This window comes from Alligator sinensis, unplaced genomic scaffold (assembly GCF_000455745.1).
Source record: "Alligator sinensis unplaced genomic scaffold, ASM45574v1 scaffold301_2, whole genome shotgun sequence".
Classification (NCBI taxonomy): domain Eukaryota; kingdom Metazoa; phylum Chordata; order Crocodylia; family Alligatoridae; genus Alligator; species Alligator sinensis.
The window spans coordinates 622,013-647,047 of NW_005841874.1; the positions used below are offsets into that span (position 1 = coordinate 622,013).

The following is a 25,035-nucleotide window of genomic DNA, read 5'->3' on the forward strand; positions in this document are numbered from 1 at the left end:
TAACACGACAAGAGTGCTGCTACATTTCTAAGGCCCCCGGGGTGTGCAGATGTAACAGCTGTGGCATATTGGTTGTAACCGTATTGTTTGGTATGGCTACTGCTCTTCCTCCAACCTGTATTCTGAGTGACCGAGGCTTCGGTGGTACATATGCTCAGTTGCCCCTCGGGGACTCCCACCCACAGGGCCGTTGTCCGTTTTCCATTTGACCTGGCTGGAAACATCCTGTGGGAAAAATGCTGACCCGGCATGGGCTGGTACTGTTGGGCATCTTCAGGTTCAACCTGCTTGGCATGCTGCCCCACTTGGCAGCAGGAGCACCAGGGCATGGAGAACGTCAAGCTTAGCAGGTGACAAGCAGCGGTGCCTGGTGCTGTACGTCTGTTCGTGGGGGTGGAGGGCCCTGGCTCTGGAGCGTGCCTGGGGAGTTCGCTCCGACTTGCATGGTAGAGCAGAGGTGGCAGGTGCGGGACTGCACATGGCAGCTGTGTTTTTACAGGGGCACAGTTCAGCAGATCTGCAGGCCTCGCTTCTGAAAAAGCCAGCCCAAACCAAGACCAGCTTGTCACGACTCTCAGCAGCCCACGGGGATCAGGTGAGCAAGACGCTTCATCCCCTTCCGAAAGAAGGAAGGTGCCGTGGAGCAGGCATAGAGACATCTGTTAGTCTGTCTCTTCTCCCTTCATGCAACTCAACCGGGAAACAAAGAGGAAGATGCTACACTTAGAGGCTTGTGCCAGGCCTTTGAATTGGAAATGCCGAGACGTCACCCTGGAATCATTGTCTCCTTGGGGGAGCTGCTCCCAGGTGCTCGTCTCGGTTGGGTGGTCACTTGTGAGGCAACTTTGCTGTCCATCTCTCTTGACCTCACAGAAGAGAAGGAGATTTTACAGCCACGCTCAGGAAAGCTGCGTGTTGATACAAATATACAATTATCATTGTATGTTCAGCGTTCAGCACCATGTATTCAGCACCATTCACCTGCACGGCAGGTTGCAGGCAAGACTTGCTCTAAAATGCTTGGGCTACAGGAATGAAAGCTAATTTGCCTTTCAGTCCCTGAGGCCAGGGTAGTTTGCTGTTTTTTCTCAGGGGTGCTGTGGGGTGTAACGCCAGCACAGAGTTAAGATCCTGTGAGTTAGCCGTGTGCTGTGGTCTGTAATGTTTGGGTTCTGCTGACGTCGGGCTAATTGTTGCGCCACATTGAACCTTACAGAAACAGTCTGCTCGGCAAAGAATTTTTTCCCCCTCAAGTAACCTAACCACCTGCATGTCTTTCCCCCAGGAGAGTCCTTGCGCTTTCTTGATTGCCTGATCTTGCACAGCTCTGTAGTCCTTTTCCTGCTGTTTAACCTGAAAGTGCCACTGCTCCATCTTCTCCCGGCCTTGTGTATCGCCTGACTAATCAATCCTGGCCTTTCTATCCTTGATACTTACCCACTTGCAGCATTTGCGGATTGATGCTACTGCCCCTCTCCCTTCCTCGTCCCCTCCCTAAACGGCATGGATCCAGACATGGGTGGATGTAGGATTTTGAAAAGGGGGTTTCAAATGGTGTGGCACGTCAACACACACACTTTTTTTCCATTTAAAAAAAAAAAAGAAGCTTTATTAGCATGCTAAGGACCTAGCACTATATTATTCATAGTATCATAGTACTTTGGGTCGGAAGGGACCTATACAGATCATCAGGTCCAACCCCCCTGCTCCGGGCAGAAACGGGTGCCAGGGTCATATCACCCCAGACAAATATCTGTCCAGCCTCCTCTTGAAGACCCCCAAGGTAGGAGAGAGCACCACCTCCCTTGGGAGCCCATCCTAGAGCCTGGCAGTCCTAACTGTAAAGTAAGTTTAAGGTTGAAGCAAAAAGAAATATAACTTTGTTGGAATGTGCCCTAATTTGCAGCTAGATGATATACTGGTATTAACTTCTTAAAAAAAAAAATTCTAAAAAAACACCACAAATCAGTCGACAAATAGTTAAAAAAAAAAAAATTGTTTCATTAGTCCTATTGTCAGTATAATTACATGTGCATCTCTTATTGAGATTTGTGAGACCAACTCTAGCCTCTTTGAGTATTTTGAGACAATACTTCAGCCATTCCCACATCTGAGTTAATCTGACCGCACCTGTGTTAAGGTTTTTAGGTAGAGCGTAGAAGAGTCTTCAGGACGACTAAGGGACAGCAGAAGGGCGGAAGAAAGGAGCATCAGGACTCGTGGTAGAGATGATATCTTTTAGTAGATTTTTGCAAAAAAATGTCTTTAGAAGAAAGGATAGCTTGAATAGTGGATCATCAAGGCCGTTAAAAAGGAGCGAGGGTTGTTAACACTTGTGCAGGGAAAGGACACTAGCAGGATTCGGGTTATAAGGAGCCACGAAGTCAATAGACTCCCCTCATTGCTGCTGGAATAGAAATGCTGCTGCAGCTGCCAAGCAGTTGGTTTTACAGTTGGGGTGGAGCAGGGCTCGCTCTGGGATCCCCTCCCCTGGATCCACAAGCCAGCTGCCTGCCCCTCTGGTCACATGCGGTTTGCTCCGAATAGCTTTCCGACCAGGAGGCTTGGAGCTGTGCTGAGATTCCTGGTGGGGTTAGCCGGGGCGGCCGGAGGGCGTCTGTCTCCTCTGTGCTCCAGGACGTGTCTGCGTCTGCGTGTGCAGCTCCAGCCCTGCTGGCCAGGGCAAAACCATCTCGCCCCCTGGCCCTGCAAATGCTTCCCACGTCTCTCCTCCCACTGACTCTTTCTTTCCCAGATGCAATCACTCGCATTATTGTAAGTCTTGGCACCGTTCCCTCGCTTTCTCCCCTACCCCTTTACTCAGTGGGTCCCGCGTAAGAGAGCCCTGTGCTCGAGCAGCTTGCCTATAGCTAGTACTTGCAGCCTGGCGGGGGCTGGGGAAGCAGCTGTGAATTTGGCAAGCTGGTAATGACTGTGGAGCCCAAGGGGCTCATTGCTGATATGGGCCAGCAGTGTGTGCGTGCGTGTGATTTCTGCTGTTTCCCTGCTCTCTCTTGCTCCCTGTCACCTTCTCCTCACCCAAGTCACTGCGCCTGTGAGCTGAAAAGCCCCGGGGTTTCCAAGCCATGGTTTGGAGCTTCTTGGAGCCTGCCCTTCTCCTGCCCATGGAGGAACGGGGCGAATCCCACCCCCCGGCCTGAAGGTCCCTGGTGAGCAGGGTGTTTCCTCCTGGGTTGCCTGCCCTCCCTCGGTGGCGAGATCCCAGGGGTGGCATTTTCCTGCCGGCAGGGAAGGGATCGGGCAGTTGGGCTGAAGGGCAAGGCTGGTTTTCCTTTCCTTTCCTTCCCATCTCAGGCCGCCTCTCCCCCTCCCCCAGCTGCATGGGAGCAGATGTGCTGCTTTTGTCAGCTCCTCGGAAAGCCCAAGCCTGGCTCCTGCAGCGGCCAAAGGGTTCCCCTCCCCCTCGGCTTGGCTTCACACACGATCTGCCTCCATGTCGCCAGGCCTGGAGCTGGGATCACCAGCCGGCTCACCCTGCCTCCCCTCTAGCCTGTCCTCGCCCCCCAGGTCTCTTCGTTGGAAAACTGGAGGCAGATGAAGATTACAGGGGCAATGCGAGGACTGGGGCTCGGGGAGCAAAATCCTAGGTGCAGCCCTCTGGAGCGAGAAGGCAGTGCTGCTTCCGGTTCTGGGTCTTGTAGCAGCCCCCTTGATGCAACGAATGCGGAGTAGCACGGGCGCAGAGCCGTGTACACCCCATCGGGACAGTGGCTCCCTCCTGAAAGCAGTAGAGCCACGCTCCTGTGGCACCGGGCTAGGGCTCTCCCTCTCTGCACTGCCACATTTTGCATTTTGGGACACTTTTGTTTGAACTTAAGTCCCAAGCAAGGGGTCTCTGGGGATGCAGCCCTGAAATTTGGGACTGTCCCGGAAGATTCGGGGCCATCAGTCTCTTGAAACGGTGTGCCGAGGGGCCACGTGTTGAACCCGAGGCCTCTGCAGGGAGGCTAGTTTCTGAGCTGCCGTGGCCCCTGTGGAGCGCGGCAGACTGCTGTGGGGGGTGAGATGATGCTGCGATCGTGGCTGACCGTTCGCTGCAGCTGCTGCCATCGTCAGTCCTGGCGCACCTGGATTCCAAGCTGATGCTGCCAAAATCCCTCTTGGGAGGTAATAAGGAGAGGGAGCCCGTGGAGACTCCCTCTTGAGTGTCACCCGGTCCCGCTGGCAGCTGGGCTGGGTCACCTCTGCGGGCCATCAAGCAGTTGCAGCCTGCTCGGTGGCATGTGTGTGTGGCCTGCGCCACCACGGTTTGGGCAGGGGTTCAAACTGCTTATTTGCGGCTAGGAGTTGTCACTGGGTGGGCAAAGATATGGGTGCTCCAGAGCTACCAAATCTAGTGGGACCCACACTTGCGGGGGTTGCATGAGCTGTCACCACTGCCTCTGGACGGAGAGGCACTTGGAGAACCTAGAGGGTCACAGCCATGTTCTGACTCATCCGCTGCTTTGGGATAAAGTCCCTTCCTCCGCAGTGGAGTTCAGGGTGCAGCTCCCTCCCTGTCAGCCCCTGTTCCCAGGGCTCTCCTAGAACAGGTAGGGCATTAGGGGCTCTCCTGTCGTGCTCAGTGGGCCAACATTTACTGCATGTGGTGCATTTAATGGCGAAGCACCAACGTGGCCTTGAATGCTCGGCTCTGGGTGCAACTTGCACAGGGCAGCTCGAGGTGCAGAGGGCTGTGATCCAGGATGGAGGGCCATCAGCAAACCCATGGAGGAAAATTTAGGGTTAGAAAGTCATAGAGACTGGGTCTGGATTACCAGGCCTTGGCAGAAGCGTGGGGCTGTTACCGCTCGGCCTGTCTGACTCGAGCCTCTGGGGATTCAAACTATATCATTCCTTGAGCCCTGGAATCCCAGTGGTAAGTATATAATGAATAACGCAGCGTGCAGATCTGGCACGAGGCGAACGGGGACAGGCGGGGGGTGCTTTTCTTTGTTCTGTGGGAAAGAAGCCTGCTTCCAGCTTAGGTGTGAGCCCTGGACGGCCTGTTTCCCTGCTGGAGCACCCTTGGGGTGGGGGTTGGATGGGGGAGAGCAGGAAAGAGCATTGAAATGCTCCTTGCATGTCTCTGCTGCCCTTCCCAAAATGGAATAAGGGTAAAAGGCAAAATAACTTGGGGAGGTGGTGGGGAGGAAGGGGCAAGGCAGGGACTTAATCCTAGTTTGGACGGAGGGAGTGCAATGGACTTGGACTTCAGAAAGCCTTTTCCTACAGTCCCACGTGACATTGTCATAAGGAAACTGGGGGAGAAATGCGGGCTAGGCAGAAGTCACGTTTGGTAGGGGCAAGCTGGCTGAATAACCACAGTCAGAGAGTGACTCTGAGCTGCTCAATGGCGAGAGGTTTCAGGTGGGGTTTCTCAGGGGTCTGCTCTTGGTCTAGCATTATTTAGCCTGTTTGTTAATGATTTGGATGCAGGACTAGAGCAGGTTTGCAGGTGACACACAACTGGGAGGGGTTTCAGACATTTTGGGGGAAATGAATAGAATTCGGCAGATTCTTGATAGATTGGAGAGCTGGGCTAACAGTGACCAAAGGAAGTGCGACAAAGACCAATGTAAGGGTTATGTCTAAAGAAGTCCTATCCCTAACCCTAACCCAAAGGTCTGAATACGGAGTGGGGGGTAAATGGCTAGACAGTAGCATTGCTGAAAAGGGTCTGGGGGTTTTGGTGTCTCTCAGACTCGATGGGAGCCAGCAATGTGATGTGGTTGCCAGCACAGCCAAGGCGATTTGGGGCGGTAGTAACAGGAATATGATACATAAGATACAAGAGGTGACAGAACTGCTCCACTCGGCGCTGGTTTGGTCTTTTGTGTATAGTTCTGGGCTCCACATTTTAGGAAAGATGTAGAGAAACTGCACAGGATCCAGAGGTGAGCAGCAGGTGCTACAGGGGTTTAGGATGCAGCCATATGAGGAAAGGTGGAGAGAACTAGGTATGCTTAGTTTAGAGAGAAAATCAAGGGGGGACATGATGACAGTTTTCAAATATTAGGAAGGCTGCCCTAAGGGACAGCAGCTGTTCTCTTTGCCGCAGAGGGCAGGATGCGGGGCCGAGGGATCAAGCAAAGCAGACTTGGGTTAAACCTCCAGAGAAACTTCCTCCCTGTAGGGACAGCAGGACAGCGGAAGGAGCTGCCCTCGGAGCGGTGGACTCTGTCCTTGGAGGCTTTCAGGAGGCTGGATGAGCATTTGCTGGGGGTTGTTTAGGGACATCATCCTGCGTCCATGCAGGGGATTGGACTAGATGGTCCTTGTGGTCCCTTCCCACCCTACAATTCTGTGATGCCATGGGGTCTTCCCTGTCACAACCCCCTACCCCACAGGAAAGCCCAGTTTGGGGGGCTCGGTAATCCTTTCCTTGTAGTTGGTCACATTGTCCCTGCCAGTCTGTAGCACTGTCCCCTTTGCCAACATAGGGGACTTGGAGCCTCTGTGGAAGTCATGGGCAATACTGGAAGCTGGCTTGGCTCGGATTTCTCTCTAGGAACTGGATGAAGTCCAGGCTGCCGGCGACAGCATAACGGATGCTAGTCAAGGGGGAGGAGATGGGCTGGCCTGGAGCAGCCTGCCAGCATTTGACACTCGTACTGTGCAGCAGATCCATGCTGGATGGGGCGGTGGGAGAAAACGTGGCCTCCCGGGAGCAGTGCTAGCTGGCCTTACGTCTGCCCTCCTGGGCAGGGCTAGGCAGCCCGTGCCCGTCTTGGCAGGTAGGACTCTCCATCTGTGAATGGGGCGGCTGGTATGGGAGGCAGGGTGAGGCAGAGCCTGTTTAGGCGTCGGTGTGTAGCGTGGTCTGTTTGCCTTTGGCAGACGTTTTGAGAGCGTAAATGTGGTTTGGTGCCCTATTTTCAGTGTCTGTCTGGGCAGCTCCGAACACCCACGTAGCTGAGCACAGCCCAGAGGACCTTTGCTCTCCAAGCTTCAGCATGCTCCATCTCAGTCCAGGCAGCCAGGTCTCATTGCATGCAGGGGTCACAGGTCCAGAGAAGACGGCTGCACTCATCCTTGTACACAGTTTTGCAGTCCCAAGAAGACACCAAGATGGCAGTTGTTTTGGGTCCCTGTCCTGCTGGAAGTTTTTTGGTAGATTGCTTTAAATCACCGAGCTTAATCTGATGCTGCACTTTTATCTTTCGCTTCATTTCCTAAGGAAAAATTCATTCTCTCTGGCTGATGTGCCCATCAAAGCATCCCAATCACAACTGAATATAGCCTGCACGATGCATTCGGCGCTGCAGTTTGCTAAGCCAGTGGGTACACTATCACTAGACACTCTGAACTAGCAGTTTTGGAGCTTAACAGACCTTTATTCAGAGTCAATATTACTGTATTTAGAAGACCGTGTCATGCCCCAGTTACGTACTAGATTATTTTGGATGGAACGTGGAAATTCAGTGGAAACGCACACAACCGGCTTTTGAAAATTGTTTTTTATTAGTGGAAGAAAATGACTTTAAATGCACTGTTATATAAGGGGAAAACGGGTTTATTAAAATGAGCCTGTTAAACAAAGGTGGTATTAACTGCAGCCAGTGAATTGGCAGCTTGTTTCTGATCACCCAGGGTTAGGTTTTCAAAGCTATTCAGGCTCCTGATGATGCAGATGGACATTTAGTGGAGTTTTCAAACCCACTTAAGCAGGTGAGATCTTTAACATCCATTGATGTCGGTGGGATTTGGGCACCTACCCTGCGTACGAGCTTCCTGAAACAGGATTGGGGACCTAAATATCTTTGAAATTCTGGCCTCGTGTCTTTCCAGTTGCTAGAATTTGTAGGTGTTCTGGTTTTTATTCATAAATGAGGTCAATGATGCTCAGTCCTGTCTGGGTCGGGAGCTGGTTGGGCAGTCAGTGTTGACCAAAGAGCCACAGCAACATATACCCGCCTGGCTGGGTGGTGGCAAACGCTCCAGGGCAGAAGGAAAAAACCCTGTGCTATATAGTGACATGGATAGCATTGGCCCAAGTGGTCAGTCATGGTTGTGGGAAGGACAGATCCAGCGCATGCAATGGGGAAAAGCCCTTTGCTAGCATTAACTGTGAAGAGTCCCAAGTGATGAGCCGAGGAGCTGTGTGGTCCGAGCATCTCTGGATTAGGTGACGGAAATCAGTCTTCCTTAATATTTCCAGCTTCCATTTTGTTTGCCCGTTTTGAATGGATGAGTCCAGAGGAAGAAGGGATGCTTTCTGCTGCTGCCAGCTAAGCGCTCGCTAAGAATAATTAAGGCTGAAATATTCTGTGCAGAAATAATAAACCTGTTCACACCGAGAGAAACGCAGGTGCCAGCGTTGCCTCTGCTGTAAAGACTGAATGATAAGAGCTGCTTGCTTAACACACTGTGTGACCTTGCAACGTGTTCATAGAGCTTGAGTCAGCCTGCAAAGATAAATGCTTCCCTGATCCCATGTCTAATTAAGTAGCGCCGCCTTTTAACTCGTCAGCGTGTGAGGAGGACTCCCGGATGCAGCATATTGAATTAATTTAAATTGGAACAAGCTACTGTATAGTGCATCTGAGTCCTGACTCGGGTTGTGATGATGGTTTCCAGTTATCACAAAGAGGCTTATTATTAAAAAAAAAAAAAAAGAAAATGCTTGAAATGCAGATCTGACTTGATCTTTTTTCTGTCTTTTTTTGTCTGCCCTGCTTGCTTCTGTCCCTCCCATGCCCCACACTTTGCTGAGACAGTAGAGCAGCTTGATGCTCACTGCTGCCTCTCTGGCTTCTCTCCTTGAACCAGCAACTAGCCATTTTTTCTCTTGTGTTGCAAGACTGACCTGCAGCCCAGGGTCCCTTGTGGGAATAGCTTCTTCCCCCCTCCTCTCCACTCCTGGCCCCGTGACCCAGCTGTGGTTGAATGCAATTGGTTTCCCACCAAGTGGAACAGGTTGGTGGACCTTAGCTGTGGGTTTTGGGCCTTGCTTCTAACCTGCCCTGTCCTTTCTCCGCAGGGTTGTGAAGGAAGAGATCTCAGACGATAATGCCAAGCTTCCCTGTTTCAATGGCCGGGTGGTGTCCTGGGTAAGCAGCTTATGTGATGGCCTGTCTTTGGCTGTCTGCTTCCTCCAAGCTATACAAGTGTCTTTGAAAATGCCATCTGCTTTGCAGAGTCCCAGGTCAAGACCTGGGACAACTGTACTTGGTATCGACACAAGACAAAGCCCAGGAGGAGATGATGGGCCGAGAGGGCTGTGTCCTGTCCTCCTGGGCCTGAATCCTGGAGGAAGACAGGTCAAGATCCCCCCCGCTCCTATGGAGAGATGGTCCCAAGTCTGTTGTGATATGTTAAACAAGAACCTTCTAAAGCTGCTTTGCTGCCACCTAGTATAGTTCATCCTCGTGGCACTGCTCCAGGCCTGCCCACGGCAACTGCTGTGCCCCTACGGCAGGAGTGCCTTCACCCCTGAGGACTGCCACAGAGGGGTCCAGTGAATGTAGTGCTATTGAAATGGACTGGATTTGACTGCCCTGAAGACTGCAGGCACTGCATGGGCCAGCTTCTCCCTCCGTGTCATGCCATACACATATTCAGCCCCCTGTTGCCATCCTCCCTCTGTCCTGAAGGGGACCTGCTGGGGGGAGAGGGATGCTTAGCCTCTGTGGCCCTTGCCCTCTGCTGAGGCTGAGTTTAGTGCTGGTTGGATGCCAGGGTCTGCCTGCTCGGGGCTAAGCTGAACTCCAGCAGGGCAGTGAATTCCCCACGGGTCACCAAGCGGTTCCCCACAGTGAGGGCAGCCGCCAGTCTCTTTCAGCCTTGCCTAGATCTGACCCAATGCTTCCTCGGCCCCTACCCTGGAGAGCTGAGTCTCTTCTCAGCCTAAAGTCAAGGGGCCAGCCGAGCCTAGCAGCCCACCGGGATACTTTGGGCAAAGCATACCAGTGCCTGCAGCCAGTGGCACAAACGGGCACATTGTGGCTAACATCATGGCCAGCCACTGTTGGCTCCTGGGCCAACGACCAGGTATGAATGACCAGGTACCCAGATACAGTATGGAAGAGGGGCAGCATTTGGCACGCTTTTGCTTGGACGCTTTTGTTGCTCTGCTCCCATGCCCCTGGGGCAACTCACTGGCTGTGGTCAGGTCAGGAGCAACAAGATCAGGGGAGTAAGAGCCATTGCTTGGGTGCCTGGGGTGATCCTACGATGAGTATCTGGGTAAGGCCCCCCGTACCCGCAGGGTCCGGTTGCTGAACTGTTTGAAATTCTCCCCCTCGTGGCTCATGGGCACAGCACAGAGCTCCTCCAGGCCTCTCCCCCAACCCAGTATTTATTACTGCTGCATCTGTCCGTAGCCGCCTGCTTTTCTCCCTGCCCAGCTGCCTTTGTTTTCTCAGGCTCTAGTGGCGGGTCCCAGAGGCTCTGAATCCTTGCTGCGCAGCTCCTATTTTTTCTACCTGCCGCCAGTGTCTGAATGTGGGTCAGACGCATGGAGCTGCGCTCCCAAGTGCTGGAGCTAGCAGCAGGCAACACCGCTCCGAGCCCCCTCTCGACAGCTGATGACCTGCCCCCCTCGCGCTCCACTTCCCGTGCGGCGGGCGGCTTTGGGAGCTGTGCGCTCTGTGCTGCTGTTGCTGCCAGTTGGGCTGGAGTGAGACTATTTCAGGAGCCTGGGGCTAATTTTAGCCAGAGCGGAACGGGGGGAGGGGGGGTGGATTTGAGGTTGGCTCTTTCCTGACGGTGAAGGAGGGAGGGAAGCTTCCCTGGTGGCAGTGGGCACTGGCTGTGGCACTGTTAGGCTGCTCCCAGGATCCAGTTCTCTGCCTGGCCCCATCCAGCAGCATCCACTGGTGCTCTCTCAGCTCCCGAGCCTCATGCTTCTTGTGCGCTGGCCCCGAAATCCTGAGCAGTCAGGGGAGCTGGCTCAGGCAGGACAGCCAGTCCCTTTCCCCGAGCTGGCCAGGCCCTGCTGCTCTCCTTGAGCTCACCCACCGGATCCCTGGAGCCAGGACTTGGCGGTAGGGTTGTGCATTTGGTCCACCCTTCCTTTGGCTGCATGTGGTGCCCTCAGCTGGCAGGAAGCAGAGCTGCAGTTGCATCCTCTGCAGCCGCAGCCAGGAGAGAATAGCATCCCACTGCAATCCTGGGGCATTTGTACACGTGCTTGCGCAGCAGTGCTGGGCGCTTTTAAAAGCCCGCGGTGCTGCAGTGCATGTAGTTGTATAAGTGGTGAGATGTGCATCAGCGCTGAGGAAATGGCGGCGCGCTTTTGAACTCAAACACATTGAAGGTGTTTTAGTTCGAAGGTGCCTTGCCACGATTTTCTGTGCACTAACGTGCATTTTGCCACTTATACAACTGCACGCAACACAGTGCGCAGATCCTGCCGGATCTCTGGTGCATCGCGGGATGGAAAGGTCTGTGTATAAATGCTGCTGGTTTCTTGCCAGCCAGTTCCCTCCTCTCACGCCCTTGGCGATCCTTTTGAAGCTATGTTCTCCAGAGCTCCATCTGAGCCTGTGTTGGAGTGTCTCCTGTGTGACCCATGATCAGGCCCTGTCTCGGCTCGTGGCTGCCAATAAGTAGCAAAGACTGGGACACACTCGGGCATGGGTGAGCGTGAGGAGGCCTGCCCCTGCCCCGGCTGGTTGTAGCATCTCACGTCTCCAACCCGGTGTGCAGTGCTTCTGCAGGCTGTCTCCAGACTTGCCCCCACTCTGTTCCAGCGCTGTCGCTGCGCTGAACCAAGACTGAGGTCCGGTGCTATAATCCTTCCCAGGTCAGGGGGTGGAGGAAGCATGCTCGAGGCAGCCAGGCCCTGGAGCTGGGAGAGGAGGTGGTGGAAGGGGCCAGATGTGCAGTCTCCTTGGACTGAAGTCAGGTTTCCCCCAAGAGTGAGCTTCATCCTTCTCCCTTGAGGAATCCTGGCTCAGCTGAGCAGAGAGCTCTGTTTCCATAGTCTGTTCAGCCCTTGGCTCCTCTGTCTTGGGGGCTGTGTTGGAAGTTTGGGTGGCTTGGGAATCAGAGATCTGGGTCTCCATCTTTCTGGGGGTCAAGGTGGAAAGCCAGACTTAAACACAGAGCTAGCTAAAACACCTCCCAGCACAGTTGGATGGGCTGCTGGAGGGTGCGAATGCAAGTAGAAATGATTTAGCGGGAGCCATTTCAAACATGGCATTGCTCCCCTGAGCGTTCAGTCTCCTGTCCTGAGCCGGCCAGCAATCTGCTTGGAGGTCAAAGGCTGTGTTCCAGTCTCTGAGCCTGGAAATGGGTGGGGGTTGGTGGTTTATATATTAGGAGCGAGGTCCTAATCTGGACTGGAGCCCAGCTCTGCCAAATGTATTCCCAGCACCCGTATAATGGAAGCTGCTCCATAGCCAGTTCAACACAGTCATGGTGGACAGGGTATTAATCACTGGAGAGTTTGTAGGCCATGCCCAAACCAGCTCATCTGACTGAGGCTGAGGGTTTAGTGTGCTTGGGGAGGCAGAGTGGGCTCTGCTCCAGAGCTAGCTTTGGCCCTGCCCTTACCACCATCTCCTATAGGTGGAGGATCTGGAAGGCAGGCTGGTCCCATGTCCACTGCAGTTGTAGATGTCTCTTGTGCTTGGGGCTCCCACTCTGATCCTGAGCCATCTCATTCTCTCTGTCTTCTTTCTCCAGCTCGTGTCTGCAGAGGGGTCGCATTCAGATGCTGGGTCAGTCTGTGCCGACAACCAGCCAGAGCTGCCACCTTCTGTGGAGCGCACTGGAGGCATTGGAGACTCCAGGCCCCCCTCCTTCCAGTAAGCCACCAGAGGACCCATCAGGCTTCCCTAGGACACATGTGCAGAGCAGAAGGGGTCCATACAGTCCTGTTTTTCTGCACTCGGGATGGGGAAAGGACTGCAAAGACAGGAGCCAGAGTATTAGCTACTTCTCTTGACCGGGGCTGCAGCCAGGGCCAGGATTAATTACTTTCCTTGACAGAGGCTGCAGTGGTGGGGAGAAAGGAGTGCTAGGATAGGGTCCCCGGGCAGTGGTGGGGCTGAGAGGGAATTGAAAGGGGGCTCCAGAGTTCTTTGGTTTGACTAACTGGGCATGATAGAAACAGCAGGAGAACACATCGCTGCTGCTGCTGCTGCTCCCTCGATGCTTCATTGCCCATCAGACAAGAAAAAGATTTCTGTCATTTTTCTCAGTCTCAGACTCCACTGAGGTTTTGGCAGGAGGTAGGGAGACTTATCATGGCCCCAGTCCCCTCATCCCCTCTGTCTGCTCCCAAATCCTCTAGCCTCCTACCCCCTGCAGGGTGGGCCTGTGATTACACCCCAACTCTCCTGAGTGCCCCTTGCGGGGTACACCCTAAGCTCCCTAGGCTCCCCTCCTTCCCAAGGGAACAGTGAACACTTTCCTCCAGGAGCCCCAGCGTGTAGCTCAAAAGGGAGGAGACAAGTGGAAGTGCAGAAGAGCTGGGGTATGTCAGAGCAAGGGGAGCTGGGAGGTCCAAGTGCCCTTGGAGGAGGAGACATTGGACATGTTGGACACATCCATCCTCTTCACCCCTCACAGCCCCAACACCGGAGGGAGTCGGGAGAACCTGGATAATGACACAGAGACGGACTCCGTGGTGTCATCTCAGCGGGAGCGGCCGCGTCGGAAAGATGGGACTGAGCACGGTGAGTGCCGCACCCCGTCCAAAGCCACTATGGGTTGTAGCTGAGCTGTTGGTCCCAGCTGTGCAGGCTGCAGGGGGGACCACTGTGCCCAGGCCTGTGCAGGCAGAAGTGAAGTTCAGTCTCCCACCCTGCATCACTTCAAAGCTACTGACAAGAGCCCCCCGGGGCAGAGCAACTATTACTCCTAGAGAGACCACTGGGATTGGGGTTGCATCCTACTGGGCAACTATCCCATAGAAGCTGCTATTGGGAGAGGGTGCAGCATGTGTCTGCCAGAGGCAGTGGCAGAGGAGGGCTGAGACCCCTGCAGACTCAGGCACTCACCAGCAGAGGGGAGTTGTTCCCAAAAAGCACCACCCTGAGCTCTCCATACCTGCAGGCCACTCCATCCCAGAGGGACCATGTGGCAACCTGCTTCACTCTCTGAGGATCCTGTGGCTCCAGCTCTTGTTCCCAGTGGTTCACCTTCCTGTTATCTAGAGAGGCAGGGGAGTACCCAGGGGCCATGGTTGGGGTGGCACCTCCAGCAGCCCACACCACCAGACACCACTTGAAGGCCAGGTTCCTTCTCAGGGACTTCTCACAGCAGAGCCCTGAGCCCCCTGGTGCTGCTCACAGGAGGGAGGGCTGCACAGGCATCTCAGCCCCTGCCCTGGGTGCTGACTGCTCCATCTCCCCAGCACCCCGGGTGAATGGGACGGCAAAGGGAGAGCGGCGCCGAGACCTAGGAGGATACGAGAGCTCCTCCACACTCATGAGCAGCGAGCTGGAGACCACCAGCTTCTTTGACTCAGATGAGGATGACTCCACCAGCAGGTAGGGAAAACACGGGGCCTGGGAGAACAGGGGCTCTTCCTCAGCCCCTTATGCCAAGGAAGATGCTAGAGCAAGACACTGTAACCCTGTGTTTGGGGGCTCCTTTATCCTTGCCAGTGGTCTGCCATCCTGACCAGCGATGTCCACTATTGTCGATGGTCCTCTGCTCTCCACACTTGTGGGTCTACCAATGACCCTCCACCCCTTCTCCTCATGCTTGTAGCTCCACTGGTTGCCCTCTCTCTTGGTCACAGATTGCCTTTGCCTGTGGCATGCTGATGCCAAGAGCCCCACCTGCCTCGGGCAGTAACACTGACCCTCCCCTTTGCCTGTAGGTTTAGCAGCTCCACAGAGCAGAGCAGCGCCTCTCGCCTGATGAGGAGGCACAAGCGACGCCGACGGAAACAGAAGACTCCGCGCATCGAGCGGGTACTCCTGGCCTGGGTGCTTGGCGGAGGGTGACTGCGGGGCAGGGGCTGGGCTTTCTGGGGCCTGAGGCAGATTTGTGGGTGAGTCAGGTTACCCCCTGCCCACAGGGGCTCGGCAGAATGCCTGGTCAGCCCAAACTAGGGCCAGACACTGAGACCCTGCTGGAAATAGTCCCAGACAGCTTCCCAAGCCAGCGTAACCCCAGCCATGAGAATGAAAGGCTTCTCTTGTCCTACTGCTGGTGGGAATGTGTTGGATGCAGCAGCCCCTGCTCTGTCTTTGCAGAGCTTCCTGTGCTAGACAGAGGGAGGCTGTGGGGACAGTACTGCAGGGGACAGCAGGGAACCCAGGAACAGTGGGGAGCGAGGAGATCTGGAGGCAAGTCAGGGGTTGGTGCCTGGCCAGAGGGCAGTGAGCAGGGGGCATCTCACAGTGTTTCGTTGTGTTGCAGTCGTCATCCTTCAGCAGCATCACGGACTCCACAATGTCTCTGAACATCATCACGGTCACGCTGAACATGGGTGAGTGGGGACACCCAATGGTGCCTCTTACACTGGATCCTGGCCTGACCTAGGGAGCAGCTCCAAGAGCGAGATCAGGTGGTGGAGCAAAGAAGCAGGGAGGGCCGGACCGGGGGGTGATGCGGACTGAGTGCTCACGGAGGAGCAAGGAGATGCCAGGACCGGCTAGGCTTGAAGCACTAGTCTCCCCAGGGACTGGGCAGCTCCCAGGGCTGGGGTCAGGGTTACACTGGTAGGAGAGGAGTTTCTAACCCTGGGACCTGTCTGAGGAGGAGTTTTGGCCCCCTCACACCCCATGTCCCATCTGATCTCACTGTTGCTCCCAGCTGCTTTCTGTCTGGGTGGTCAGCTCACCTGAGAAGACAGCAGGGCAGAGGCAGAAAGTTCTGGCTTCAAGCCCAAAATGCTCCCCTGTCCATGGTGACATGGGGGGTCCTTCCACTGCAGAGTGAGGGAGGAGCGCTGGGAGTGCAGGCATTAACCGCCCTCATTGTCAGGAGGGTAGGCGTTGGGGACAAGCAGAACCAGGGAGCTTGAAAAGATGAAAGCCAAACTGTATAAAAATGGAGCAGGGGAGGCAAAGGAAGCAAATGGAGAATGGGAAGGTTGGGAGGCACTTTTGACCAGCGAGTGGGGATTAGATTGGATCTGGGCTGATGGGTACAAGGCTCCTCTGTTCCTTCCTGCTCACCGCACCCCTTCCTCTTTCAGAGAAGTACAACTTCCTGGGCATCTCCATCGTGGGGCAGAGCAACGAGCGTGGGGACGGTGGCATCTACATTGGCTCGATCATGAAGGGGGGTGCCGTGGCAGCGGATGGCCGGATTGAGCCTGGAGACATGCTCTTACAGGTACTGCATGGCTGTGCCCCCTGTTCCCAGGGCTGGGGCAGTGACAGTGAAAGCTCTGGACAGCGCCAGCCTCAGCCCCTACTCCAAGAGACGTTTCTGGGGCCAGCCTAGGAGGGAGAAGCCCCCTCCCTCATGACTGAGCCCAGTCTCCAGTCCTGTCTCAGATCCGTCCTCTTTGCAGGTGAACGACATCAACTTTGAGAACATGAGCAATGACGATGCTGTACGGGTGCTGAGGGAAATCGTACACAAGCCAGGGTAGGTGCCTTCCCCCTTCATCCCCCACCCACCACTTCTCCCCTGGGGGCAAGTCATTCCCAAGCCTGCATCTCCTCACCAGCTGCTGTCCTGTTGCTCTGGCTCCTCAGGTGCTGGCAGCACAGCTTGCCTTTGGGCTCTTAGCTCCCTGCTGTCCTCTGTAGTCAGTTCCTCCATCTTCATTGTGCACCAGATCTAGGCAGGCAGCCCAGGGCTCATCTCCGGCCCTTTTTGTTAGCGTCCCCCTGACTCCTGTGTTTAGCTCTATGCAGCAGAGTTACCTGGTCAGAGGCTCCTGAGCCACATGCTCCTGTCCCTAATGTCCATCCTTCCCGCTTAATCCAGCTTGCAGTGCTGCGGTTCCCATTGCCCACCAGGTTACTCTGTCCGTGCTGGCTGGGGGAACATGACCGCTGGCTTGGGAGGGGGCCAGCTGTGCTGGCACATTCCTTGAGCTTACACTGCCTCTGAAGCAGGCTGTGGAGAGGGCCAGCATGTCCCATGTCTCTTATTGAGCAGCCCAGCTTGGGCCATGCATTGCAATACCTGATTTTGTGTTTGTGCCACAGACCAATCACCCTGACGGTTGCCAAGTGCTGGGACCCCAGCCCCCGGGGCTGCTTCTCCTTACCCAGAAGTAAGTGGATCACTCACCCGCTGTCCACAGCAGGGCCTGGCCCCTGCAAGAGCCCTGCTATGGGTGCCATCTTGTTTGTGTCTCCTTGTGTGTGGGCTGATTTAGGCAATGCTTTGGTACGGGCTTGTTTTGAGGTTGAGGCCCCCAGTCTGAGCTCAGGGCCCCAGTATGGAGCAGGCCTCTGAGTGCTGCCATCTCACTCTCCTGGCAGCCCACAGCCAGGACAGCTGCCACCCCACTCTACCCAGTCCTCCTCCCAGATCGCGCTGGGGACACGTCACCTTGACGAGGGCAGGGGTCACCTTCTTGGAGCTCCAGAGGAAGGAGAAGCACCCCCAAGATTGCTGCCACTGAGCCATCAGGGGACTGTCTCCCTCTGTGCCCTTCTTGTTGACCCTCCCTTTCTTCTTTCTCTCCCAGTTGCTCCCCAGCGGATCTGGGCTGGGCCGGACTCTCCATGCTCCGATCCGGGTGAGTCCCGGCTGATGCTGGGGATGACTGGTGGGGGCTGTGCAGGACGCCCCCCAGAGGCAGCAGCAACAAGGGGACGGTTCTCAGACCACGTCTGACTGTCCTTCTGTTTGCTGCAGGTGAGCCCATCCGACCCATCGACCCTGCGGCCTGGGTTTCCCACACGGCGGCGATGACCGGAACCTACCCGGCGTACGGTATGAGCCCATCCATGAGCACAATCACTTCCACCAGCTCCTCCATCACCAGCTCCATCCCAGAGACCGAACGTAAGTCCTCGTGCCTGCGTGCTCCCCTCGCGGCACAGCTTCAGGTCACCTGTGTTGTGCCTGCCAGCACCCCATTGTGCCTGATGGGAGCAATACATCGGAGCAGGCAGAAACCAGGGGTGGCGGGGAGTGGCCTGGGGGGAAAGGGGAGTAGCCCCTGAGCCACAGCTCCCTGTCACAAGCACTAGGGTCTGGAGGAAGTGAAGTTCCCTCAACTCCACTCCAGGGACCAGGGGAGAGGCCAGGAATAGAGGCATCTGAATGAGGAAAGCTAAGAAAAGACCTACCCAGTAGCCCAGGGAAAGTGGCATTCCAGGCTGGGCAAATTAGTGTCAGGTTTCTTGGTCCCCTGCAAGGACAAGAGAGGCTGGGCCCAGGCAGGAGCACCCTGTCGAAGGCAGAAGGCATTGGGTACCAGGGTCAGATGGGTCCCGGGGTCAGGCAGATGCCAGGTGAACCTCCAGTTCCTGTAAGACCACCTCAGCAGGTCAGGGGACACCAGGCCCAGGTGCTTCTCTGCACAGTCTGCTCCTACCAGCTCTACACGCTCATGGTCCGACCACTCCACCATCCTGTCCTTGTGTCCCACCCAGACACCAAGTGGTGAAGTGCCCTCGGTGAGGATGAGAGTCCCCGGTGGACCCATCCTGTATTACACCCGGATCCCACAAGCCACCCGGGGCTTCAGTTGGCAGCTCCTGCATGTGTGTCGACACCCCCAATACCTGCCCATTTTGTCAGCAGAGGGAGACCCTAGCATCTGCCTACCTCGATCGTGCCAGGCTGCAGCCCTTCCACCATCTTCTCAGGAACCTTCTCCTCAGGTTCTGGCCGCACTTCTTTCCCCATCCACCCCCTTTTCATTTATGCCCTCCCCATCCGTGGCCCCACCAAGTCCTTGGACCTCCTCCTGGCTTCAGCCAAACTTATCTACCAGACCAGGAAGGATGCTCTGGCCCCAGGCAGCCTGAATGACGGGGCTGTTTTCCTGTCACTTCCCTGCATATATCCTTGGGCAGAGTTTCACCGGCTGGTGTCCAGAGGCTCCAGGGACATGTTTGAAGGACAGTGAGCGCTGGCTGGCATGCTCTGCTTGGTGTGTCTCCCCCCTTGCAACACTCGCTATTAACCTTTGACCTGCAGTCTTGTCCTTGTTTTCTCAGTTGTCCCCCAGAATCTCTCACTGCACTTCTTGTGGCCTCCCTGATTGAGGGAGACTTAGAGCTCTCTTGGTGGGCCAGGGCCCACTGCTCTTTGCACAGCAAATAGGCCTGTAAAGCATGTTAGAGCTCAGATGAGGAGAGATAGCCAAGCAGTGGTTTGGCTCTCAACGATCTGGGGTCTTCCGAGCAGAGGAGCTGTAAGCGGGGCTCAGGGGATTTGTATAGTTGGATCATTAGATTTAAATTAAACTCTTTTGGGGGGGGTGTCTTACTGAAGAGTGTTGGTGCCACCAGTAAAGAGTGCATGGAAGAAAGCACCTGAACAGAACCTGGCTTTAGCACCAGCTCTTTCCTGGGCTGGGGAGATGAGCTGACTGCTCCCTGTAGCCTTGCCAGCGGTGCAATTGCCAGTTGAATTCACCAGGGGAGCCGGCATAGGCTGCGTAGCAGATTTTAGAACATTGCAAGCTTTGTAGCAGCTACTGCTGGAGAAAGATGATTAGTTTGGCTTGGCTTTGAGAGGGAGGAGAGAGCCTCTGAGCCATACTCTGCCAACAGGCAGCTGGGAGGCAGCGGCAGGCAGGTGGGCTCTGCAGCGTCAGAGGGGTCAGAAGGCGAGTCTGCGATGTATTGTTCCCTGGCCCATCCCCTTGTGTGCGACACCTCCATGTGGCTCCATGACTTTTTCCATCCCCTCTCATCTGTGCCTCCCTTCCCTCCGTCCACCTCGCAGGCCTCGATGACTTTCACCTGTCCATCCACAGCGACATGGCCACCATTGTCAAAGCCATGGCCTCACCTGAGTCCGGCCTGGAGGTGCGCGACCGCATGTGGCTGAAAATCACCATCCCAAACGCCTTCATCGGTAAGAGGTGGCCGCTGCCTCCTTTGGGACGGGCGCGGGGATAGACGCATAGATGGGCTGGCGGGTTCCCTGTGCCAGCCTTCACCACTGTATACTATCTAGCTCATCCGGCTGGCTGGGCCTGGGAAAGCGTTTGAAATGTTGACCCCCCTCCCCAAACCTTACTCTCGGACCTCTCCTGTCCCTCACTTTTGGGACCAGCTGTTGTCACCCTGGTCTGCCCCCAGGCCCCCTCCTCCCTACGCTGCCATGTTTAACCAGGTTCATTGGGGGATGCTCCCTGCTGCAGGTTCAGATGTGGTAGACTGGCTCTATCACCACGTGGAAGGCTTCACTGACCGGCGAGAGTCCCGCAAGTATGCCAGCAATCTGCTGAAGGCCGGCTACATCCGCCACACCGTCAACAAGATCACCTTCTCAGAGCAGTGCTACTACATCTTCGGGGACCTCTGTGGCAGTATGGCGGGCTCCAGTGGGGGCGGGCTTAGGGAGGGTGCAAGAGGGGAGAGCTCTGCTCTGCTCTGCTCTGCCCTACCAGCTCTCTGAGCACTAGCTCGTTGCTGCCAGGCTAGGCCGCTTCCTTACTGCTCTTCAGTCCTTGGTGCCAGTGTATGCAGCTCATTTCAGTGCCCATCTGCTGCTGTCTGGCCTTTCCTCCTGACTCAAGAAGGGAGGAGTAATACATGGCCTTTCCATAGTCCTAGGCTAGACCTCAACTATTGTGATGAGCTCTACTCGGTGCTACTGGAGTTTACATTATGGAAGGGAGACTTAGGTTCATCTGAGTGGTTTTGTTCAGATGAGGAGCGTGAGCAGGGAGGGGAGAGAAACCTGGCGAAGAGGGGTGCATTCTGGCTTGCTCTGACAGGCCCTTCGGAGCTGGTTTCTGACTAGCAGAGCAACAACCCCCTCCCTGAGTGTGTGGGGAGCAGTAACTTCTAATGCAACCTGGGGAAGGGTCCAGCCAGGAAGTGTTCATAGGTGCCGCCTCTGGGTGAGGTGAGCATGACCCCCCTTGGTCCCCGGAAAACTCCTCTTGCCTTTCCGGTTACTGCTTATTAGCTGCTGCACTGCCCAGGCCAGAACTAATCTGTGTTCTCTGCTTACGTCTCTGCAGACATGGCTAACCTCTCCCTGCATGACCACGATGGATCCAGTGGAGCCTCCGACCAGGACACATTGGCTCCTCTCCCTCACCCAGGAGCTGCACCGTGGCCCATGGCTTTCCCATACCAATATCCACCGCCTCATCCATACAACCCACACCCAGGATTCCCTGACCCAGGCTACAGCTATGGAGGGGGCAGTGCAGGCAGCCAACACAGTGAAGGTAAATGCAAGGGGGCAGGGAGCTGGGACGTGCCTCAGGGGCTTGGCTTTTACACCTTCGGAGAGGGAGCCAAGGTCTGAGTCATGTGCTGGGAGGAGGAAAGCATTCTCTCCGAACAGCATGCGCACACGCTGTGACTGTGGTGCAGCTGGGGAGGTGCGTGACCAGCAACTTGGGAGCCTCAAGCAGAAGCCATTACCAGAGGCAAGATCTGTGTGCTACAAGGCACAATGTGAGAATAGGAGCCCAGAGAGGTCTGAGCTATGAGACCTGCTGTAGCTTGGCTTGAGGGGGTGGGTTCATGAGCAACTTCACATGAGACAAACGAGGGCAGGACTTCTCTGTGTGTTAGCTGGTCTGTTGTATGTACACAGGCTTACGGCACAGTAAGTGGAAGTTTAATCCATGGTGGCTTAGCCCTCTGGGAAGGGGGGGCCTGGTATTGCCATCTGGCTTTTACTTATTACAAGGTAAGAGCGTGCGCACAGGCACTTCCCATGGAGCAGCTCATGCATGGTGCAGCCCTGCCCCCCTGCCAGTATGATCAGCTTAGCATGCGGGGAGGAGAGGCTCTTTTATTCCAGCTGCCCCCTGCCGTGCAGGTGGGGGCAGGAAGCCTGTGTTTGTCTGGACCATTCCCTAACCTTGCCTTATGCATCTCTTAGGAAGCCGAAGCAGCGGATCGAACCGCAGTGGCAGCGAGAGGAGGAAGGAGAGAGACCCAAAGACCGGCGAGTCCAAGTCAGGTGGCAGTGGCAGCGAGTCGGATCACACTACTCGGAGTAGCATGAGGCGGGAGCGGGCAGCCAGCGAGCGCTCGGTGCCTGCCAGCCAGCACAGCCAGCGCAGCCAGCACTCCCTGGCTCACAGCCTCCGCAGTCACCACAGCCAGCAGTCATATGGGCCACCAGGCCTGCCTCCCCTCTACAGCCCGCCTATGCTGCTGATGCCTCCGCCGCCTTCAGCCATGGGGCCCCCGGGCGCCCCTCCGGGCCGTGACCTGGCCTCTGTGCCCCCAGAACTGACGGCCAGTAGACAGTCGTTCCGAATGGCCATGGGCAACCCTAGTGAGTTCTTTGTGGATGTAATGTGAAGCGCCCGTCCCCCTGTCTGTCTGCCGCCCCGTCGGTTTGTCTCCTAGGACCAGCCCCAGCTTCACTCTTTGTTTTTATTTTGTCTTGATAACGGAAAAAAAAAGGGAAAAAATAAACTGAACTAAACCTTGACTCTAATCCCTGCTCGTGTGGAGGGAGGGGGCCCCGAGGCCCCGCCGGCCCGGCTGCCTCCGGACTGCGTGTGCAGGGGCAAGTTGCTGCCGCTTGCACGAGCCCTTAACTCCCTTTCCTTGTCCCTTCTAACCCCATTAATCCGCATCCAGCCTGGTGCCTGTGCTGCCCGCCCGTGTGCCACTGCTGCCTCACTCCTTCCTGCCCTAAACGTCTCCTCTTTCTCTTTTCACCCTCTTGTGTCTCTTCTGTCAAGCAGCAAAGAATTACGGGGTGTTTGACTTCCTCTGAGCTCGCCGCCCGCAGGGGCGAGAGCCGGAGCGTGGCACGGCGTGACACCTTGGCCCAACAGAGGAGGACACGGATCCCTGCGGGCGCTGGGTACACACGGCGCTGAAGATGGCTCCTTTCCCTCTAGTGGAAGATGCCCCATCCCCTCCACAGCCCTGAGAGGGGAGCAGGACCCAGTTTCCAGCCTTTTGTGTGTTCAGTTCAATAAATGCAGTCACCTCGCAGCCAGTGGCATGAATGTTCCAGGGCTTCAGTGCCTGGGGGAGTGGAGAAGGTGAGGCCCTGGCTGGGAGGGTGCCCCTTCCTGCTACTCCCCCACTTCCCAGGCCCACAGGTGCTCAGGCTTGGGCCTGTTAATGCTGTGTGCAGATAGTAAGCCCTAGGCTCGAAGGTAGCCTGCTGATGGCTACAATCCTGGCTGTGTGCTGTCAGGTCCCTATCTCCCACATCTCCAGGTGCCTAAAATTACTGAACTATCTGCCTCCTGGTACTCCGGGCTTTGCCCCAGCCCCCCTGGCCTGGACGCTGTGGATCTGGCTGAGTGCGAAGCTGTGGCCTCTATTTGCCCACGTTTGCTCTGGGAGTGGTACTAAGCTCTAGCTAGGAATGTGCCCCTGGAGTCTCGGCAGCCCCTTGTGCTCTCCTACCCCTGCACGATCACATACTCATGGAGGATGTTCGATCCAAGATGGCCCTAACGGAGCTGGGGGTTTCAGATGTGCTCTTAACACTGCTGCACAGCACCGATATCAGGATGCCCAGCTGGGTGCCAGGGGTGCAGGAGCTGTTAGGTCAGATCAGAGCCAGAACTGGTTGGGGTGGGGGGGCCAGGCTGCAGGAGCCCTGTTAATTCCAAGTTGCATAGGAAGCCAAATAGTAAGTTCCCAGTGTCTGCTGTCCACAAAGGCTCTGGGGCTTAGAGAACGAGCAGTGCTGCCTTCCTGCCATCGCCATGCTCCCCATGTATGTGAGCGTTGGGGGTTTGGACCAGGTCCCGTGGAGGCTGGGACACATCTGGCTTAAGGCCTGGGCAGCAGGTCTGCTATCGGAGTCTGCTTCTCAGGAGACACGGTTCCCTTCTGAGTAGCTTGACCACAGTCTAGGCATGAATGTACACCCTGGGCCTATCTCTGGAGCACTGCAGCAGCCTCTGTTACTGCGCTTTGCTTTGCTCCAACACCTACATTCCCGTTTTTCTTCTGAAACTTCAGAGCTCTGCTCCTCCTGCCTGGTACTGGAGAGGCGAGGAGGTGTGCCGTGGGCAGCCTACCCGGTGCACTGGACTGTATATGGTACAGATGCTCAACCCCACTGCAGCCAACGCTGGGCTGTCATGGTCTTGCGCCCTTCTGCTGCCACACAGCAGCTTCCCTTGTAGCAGCGCGAGCTCCTTTGGATTCTCGGACTTGCGGTTTTTATTATTCTCAGCAGATGAAATGTACCTTGCTCCTGGCACCAGCTCATCTACCACCCACCATGCTCCAAGCTCCTGCATCCTTGCATCAGCTCCGCTGTTGCCCGTCACAATGCCCTTTCTATTGGTCTAGCCCCAAATGTGCCCCCAGCTCATCTACTGCTCAGCATCCTTCTTACCCCCCGCAGGTGCCAGCTTGTCAAATGCTCCATGTGCCATCCTCCTAGCCCCCTCCATATTTGGCACCAACTATTTACAGTCCCTCCCCTGACCCTGTTTGCTCTCTTGCCTTCCACGCCGCCGCCCACCAACCTTCTCCTGGCTCATACTGCCAGCCCCCATCCTACCTTGCCTCACCAGCTCATTACCCTGCCCAGTCTCCCATCCCGTTTCCTCCCCTGCCATCCTGCCTGCTGTGTTTTATAGAAACAACACCAATCTCCTTGTTTTTATTTATAAACATAGTTTTATTGGACTCTTGCCTCCTGGTGTGGTTTTTGGTTCCTTTCATTTCTGTTCCTCTGTATTTGGCCTGGATGTGGCCCCTCACTGCTGAGGCCTAGAAAGCCTCATCCTGTCCCCTTCCTGGGCAACGTTTCCCAGGTGCAGCCAGACCCGGCTCCTAAACATGTCAGTCGGATACTGTTGCCCTTTTGTGTTTCCTCTTAGGAGGATAGCTGGGTCCAGGAGAACCAGACTTTGGCTGAGACTCCAGTTCTCAGGGGAGAAGGCATGTTTCCAAACGTTTGGAGGTCATCTGGGAAAAAAACTTCCCAAGAACAAGCCTCATGAAGTCAGGACCTCTCTCTAAACTGGGGCTGCAATGGAAGTAAATGGAATGGGTGCATGACCCTCCTCCAGGAGCT

General features: G+C 55.6%; 1 protein-coding gene across 4 annotated transcripts in view; it reads left to right on the forward strand.

Annotated features, from left to right (window-relative positions):
- Window positions 1-24,642, forward strand: part of DVL3 (dishevelled segment polarity protein 3) — a 34,349-nt gene extending 9,707 nt beyond the window's left edge. For 2 of the 4 annotated variants that reach the window (XM_025195952.1, XM_025195950.1), the window contains exons 2-17: window positions 8,984-9,053; window positions 12,634-12,755; window positions 13,522-13,628; window positions 14,309-14,444; window positions 14,780-14,873; window positions 15,325-15,394; window positions 16,106-16,245; window positions 16,427-16,503; window positions 17,073-17,140; window positions 17,561-17,611; window positions 17,731-17,880; window positions 19,777-19,908; window positions 20,198-20,365; window positions 21,026-21,238; window positions 21,904-22,305; window positions 22,724-24,642. In XM_025195952.1, the coding sequence (XP_025051737.1) occupies window positions 8,984-9,053; window positions 12,634-12,755; window positions 13,522-13,628; window positions 14,309-14,444; window positions 14,780-14,873; window positions 15,325-15,394; window positions 16,106-16,245; window positions 16,427-16,503; window positions 17,073-17,140; window positions 17,561-17,611; window positions 17,731-17,880; window positions 19,777-19,908; window positions 20,198-20,365; window positions 21,026-21,238; window positions 21,904-22,305; window positions 22,724-22,755 (2,032 nt within the window). In that variant the 3' untranslated portion in view covers window positions 22,756-24,642. Of the gene's footprint in view, window positions 1-8,983; window positions 9,054-12,633; window positions 12,756-13,521; window positions 13,629-14,308; window positions 14,445-14,779; window positions 14,874-15,324; window positions 15,395-16,105; window positions 16,246-16,426; window positions 16,504-17,072; window positions 17,141-17,560; window positions 17,612-17,730; window positions 17,881-19,776; window positions 19,909-20,197; window positions 20,366-21,025; window positions 21,239-21,903; window positions 22,465-22,723 lie in introns of those variants that run through there. The other 2 variants (XM_025195953.1, XM_025195951.1) reach the window with 2 other exon arrangements.
- Window positions 24,643-25,035: the final 393 nt, after the last annotated feature.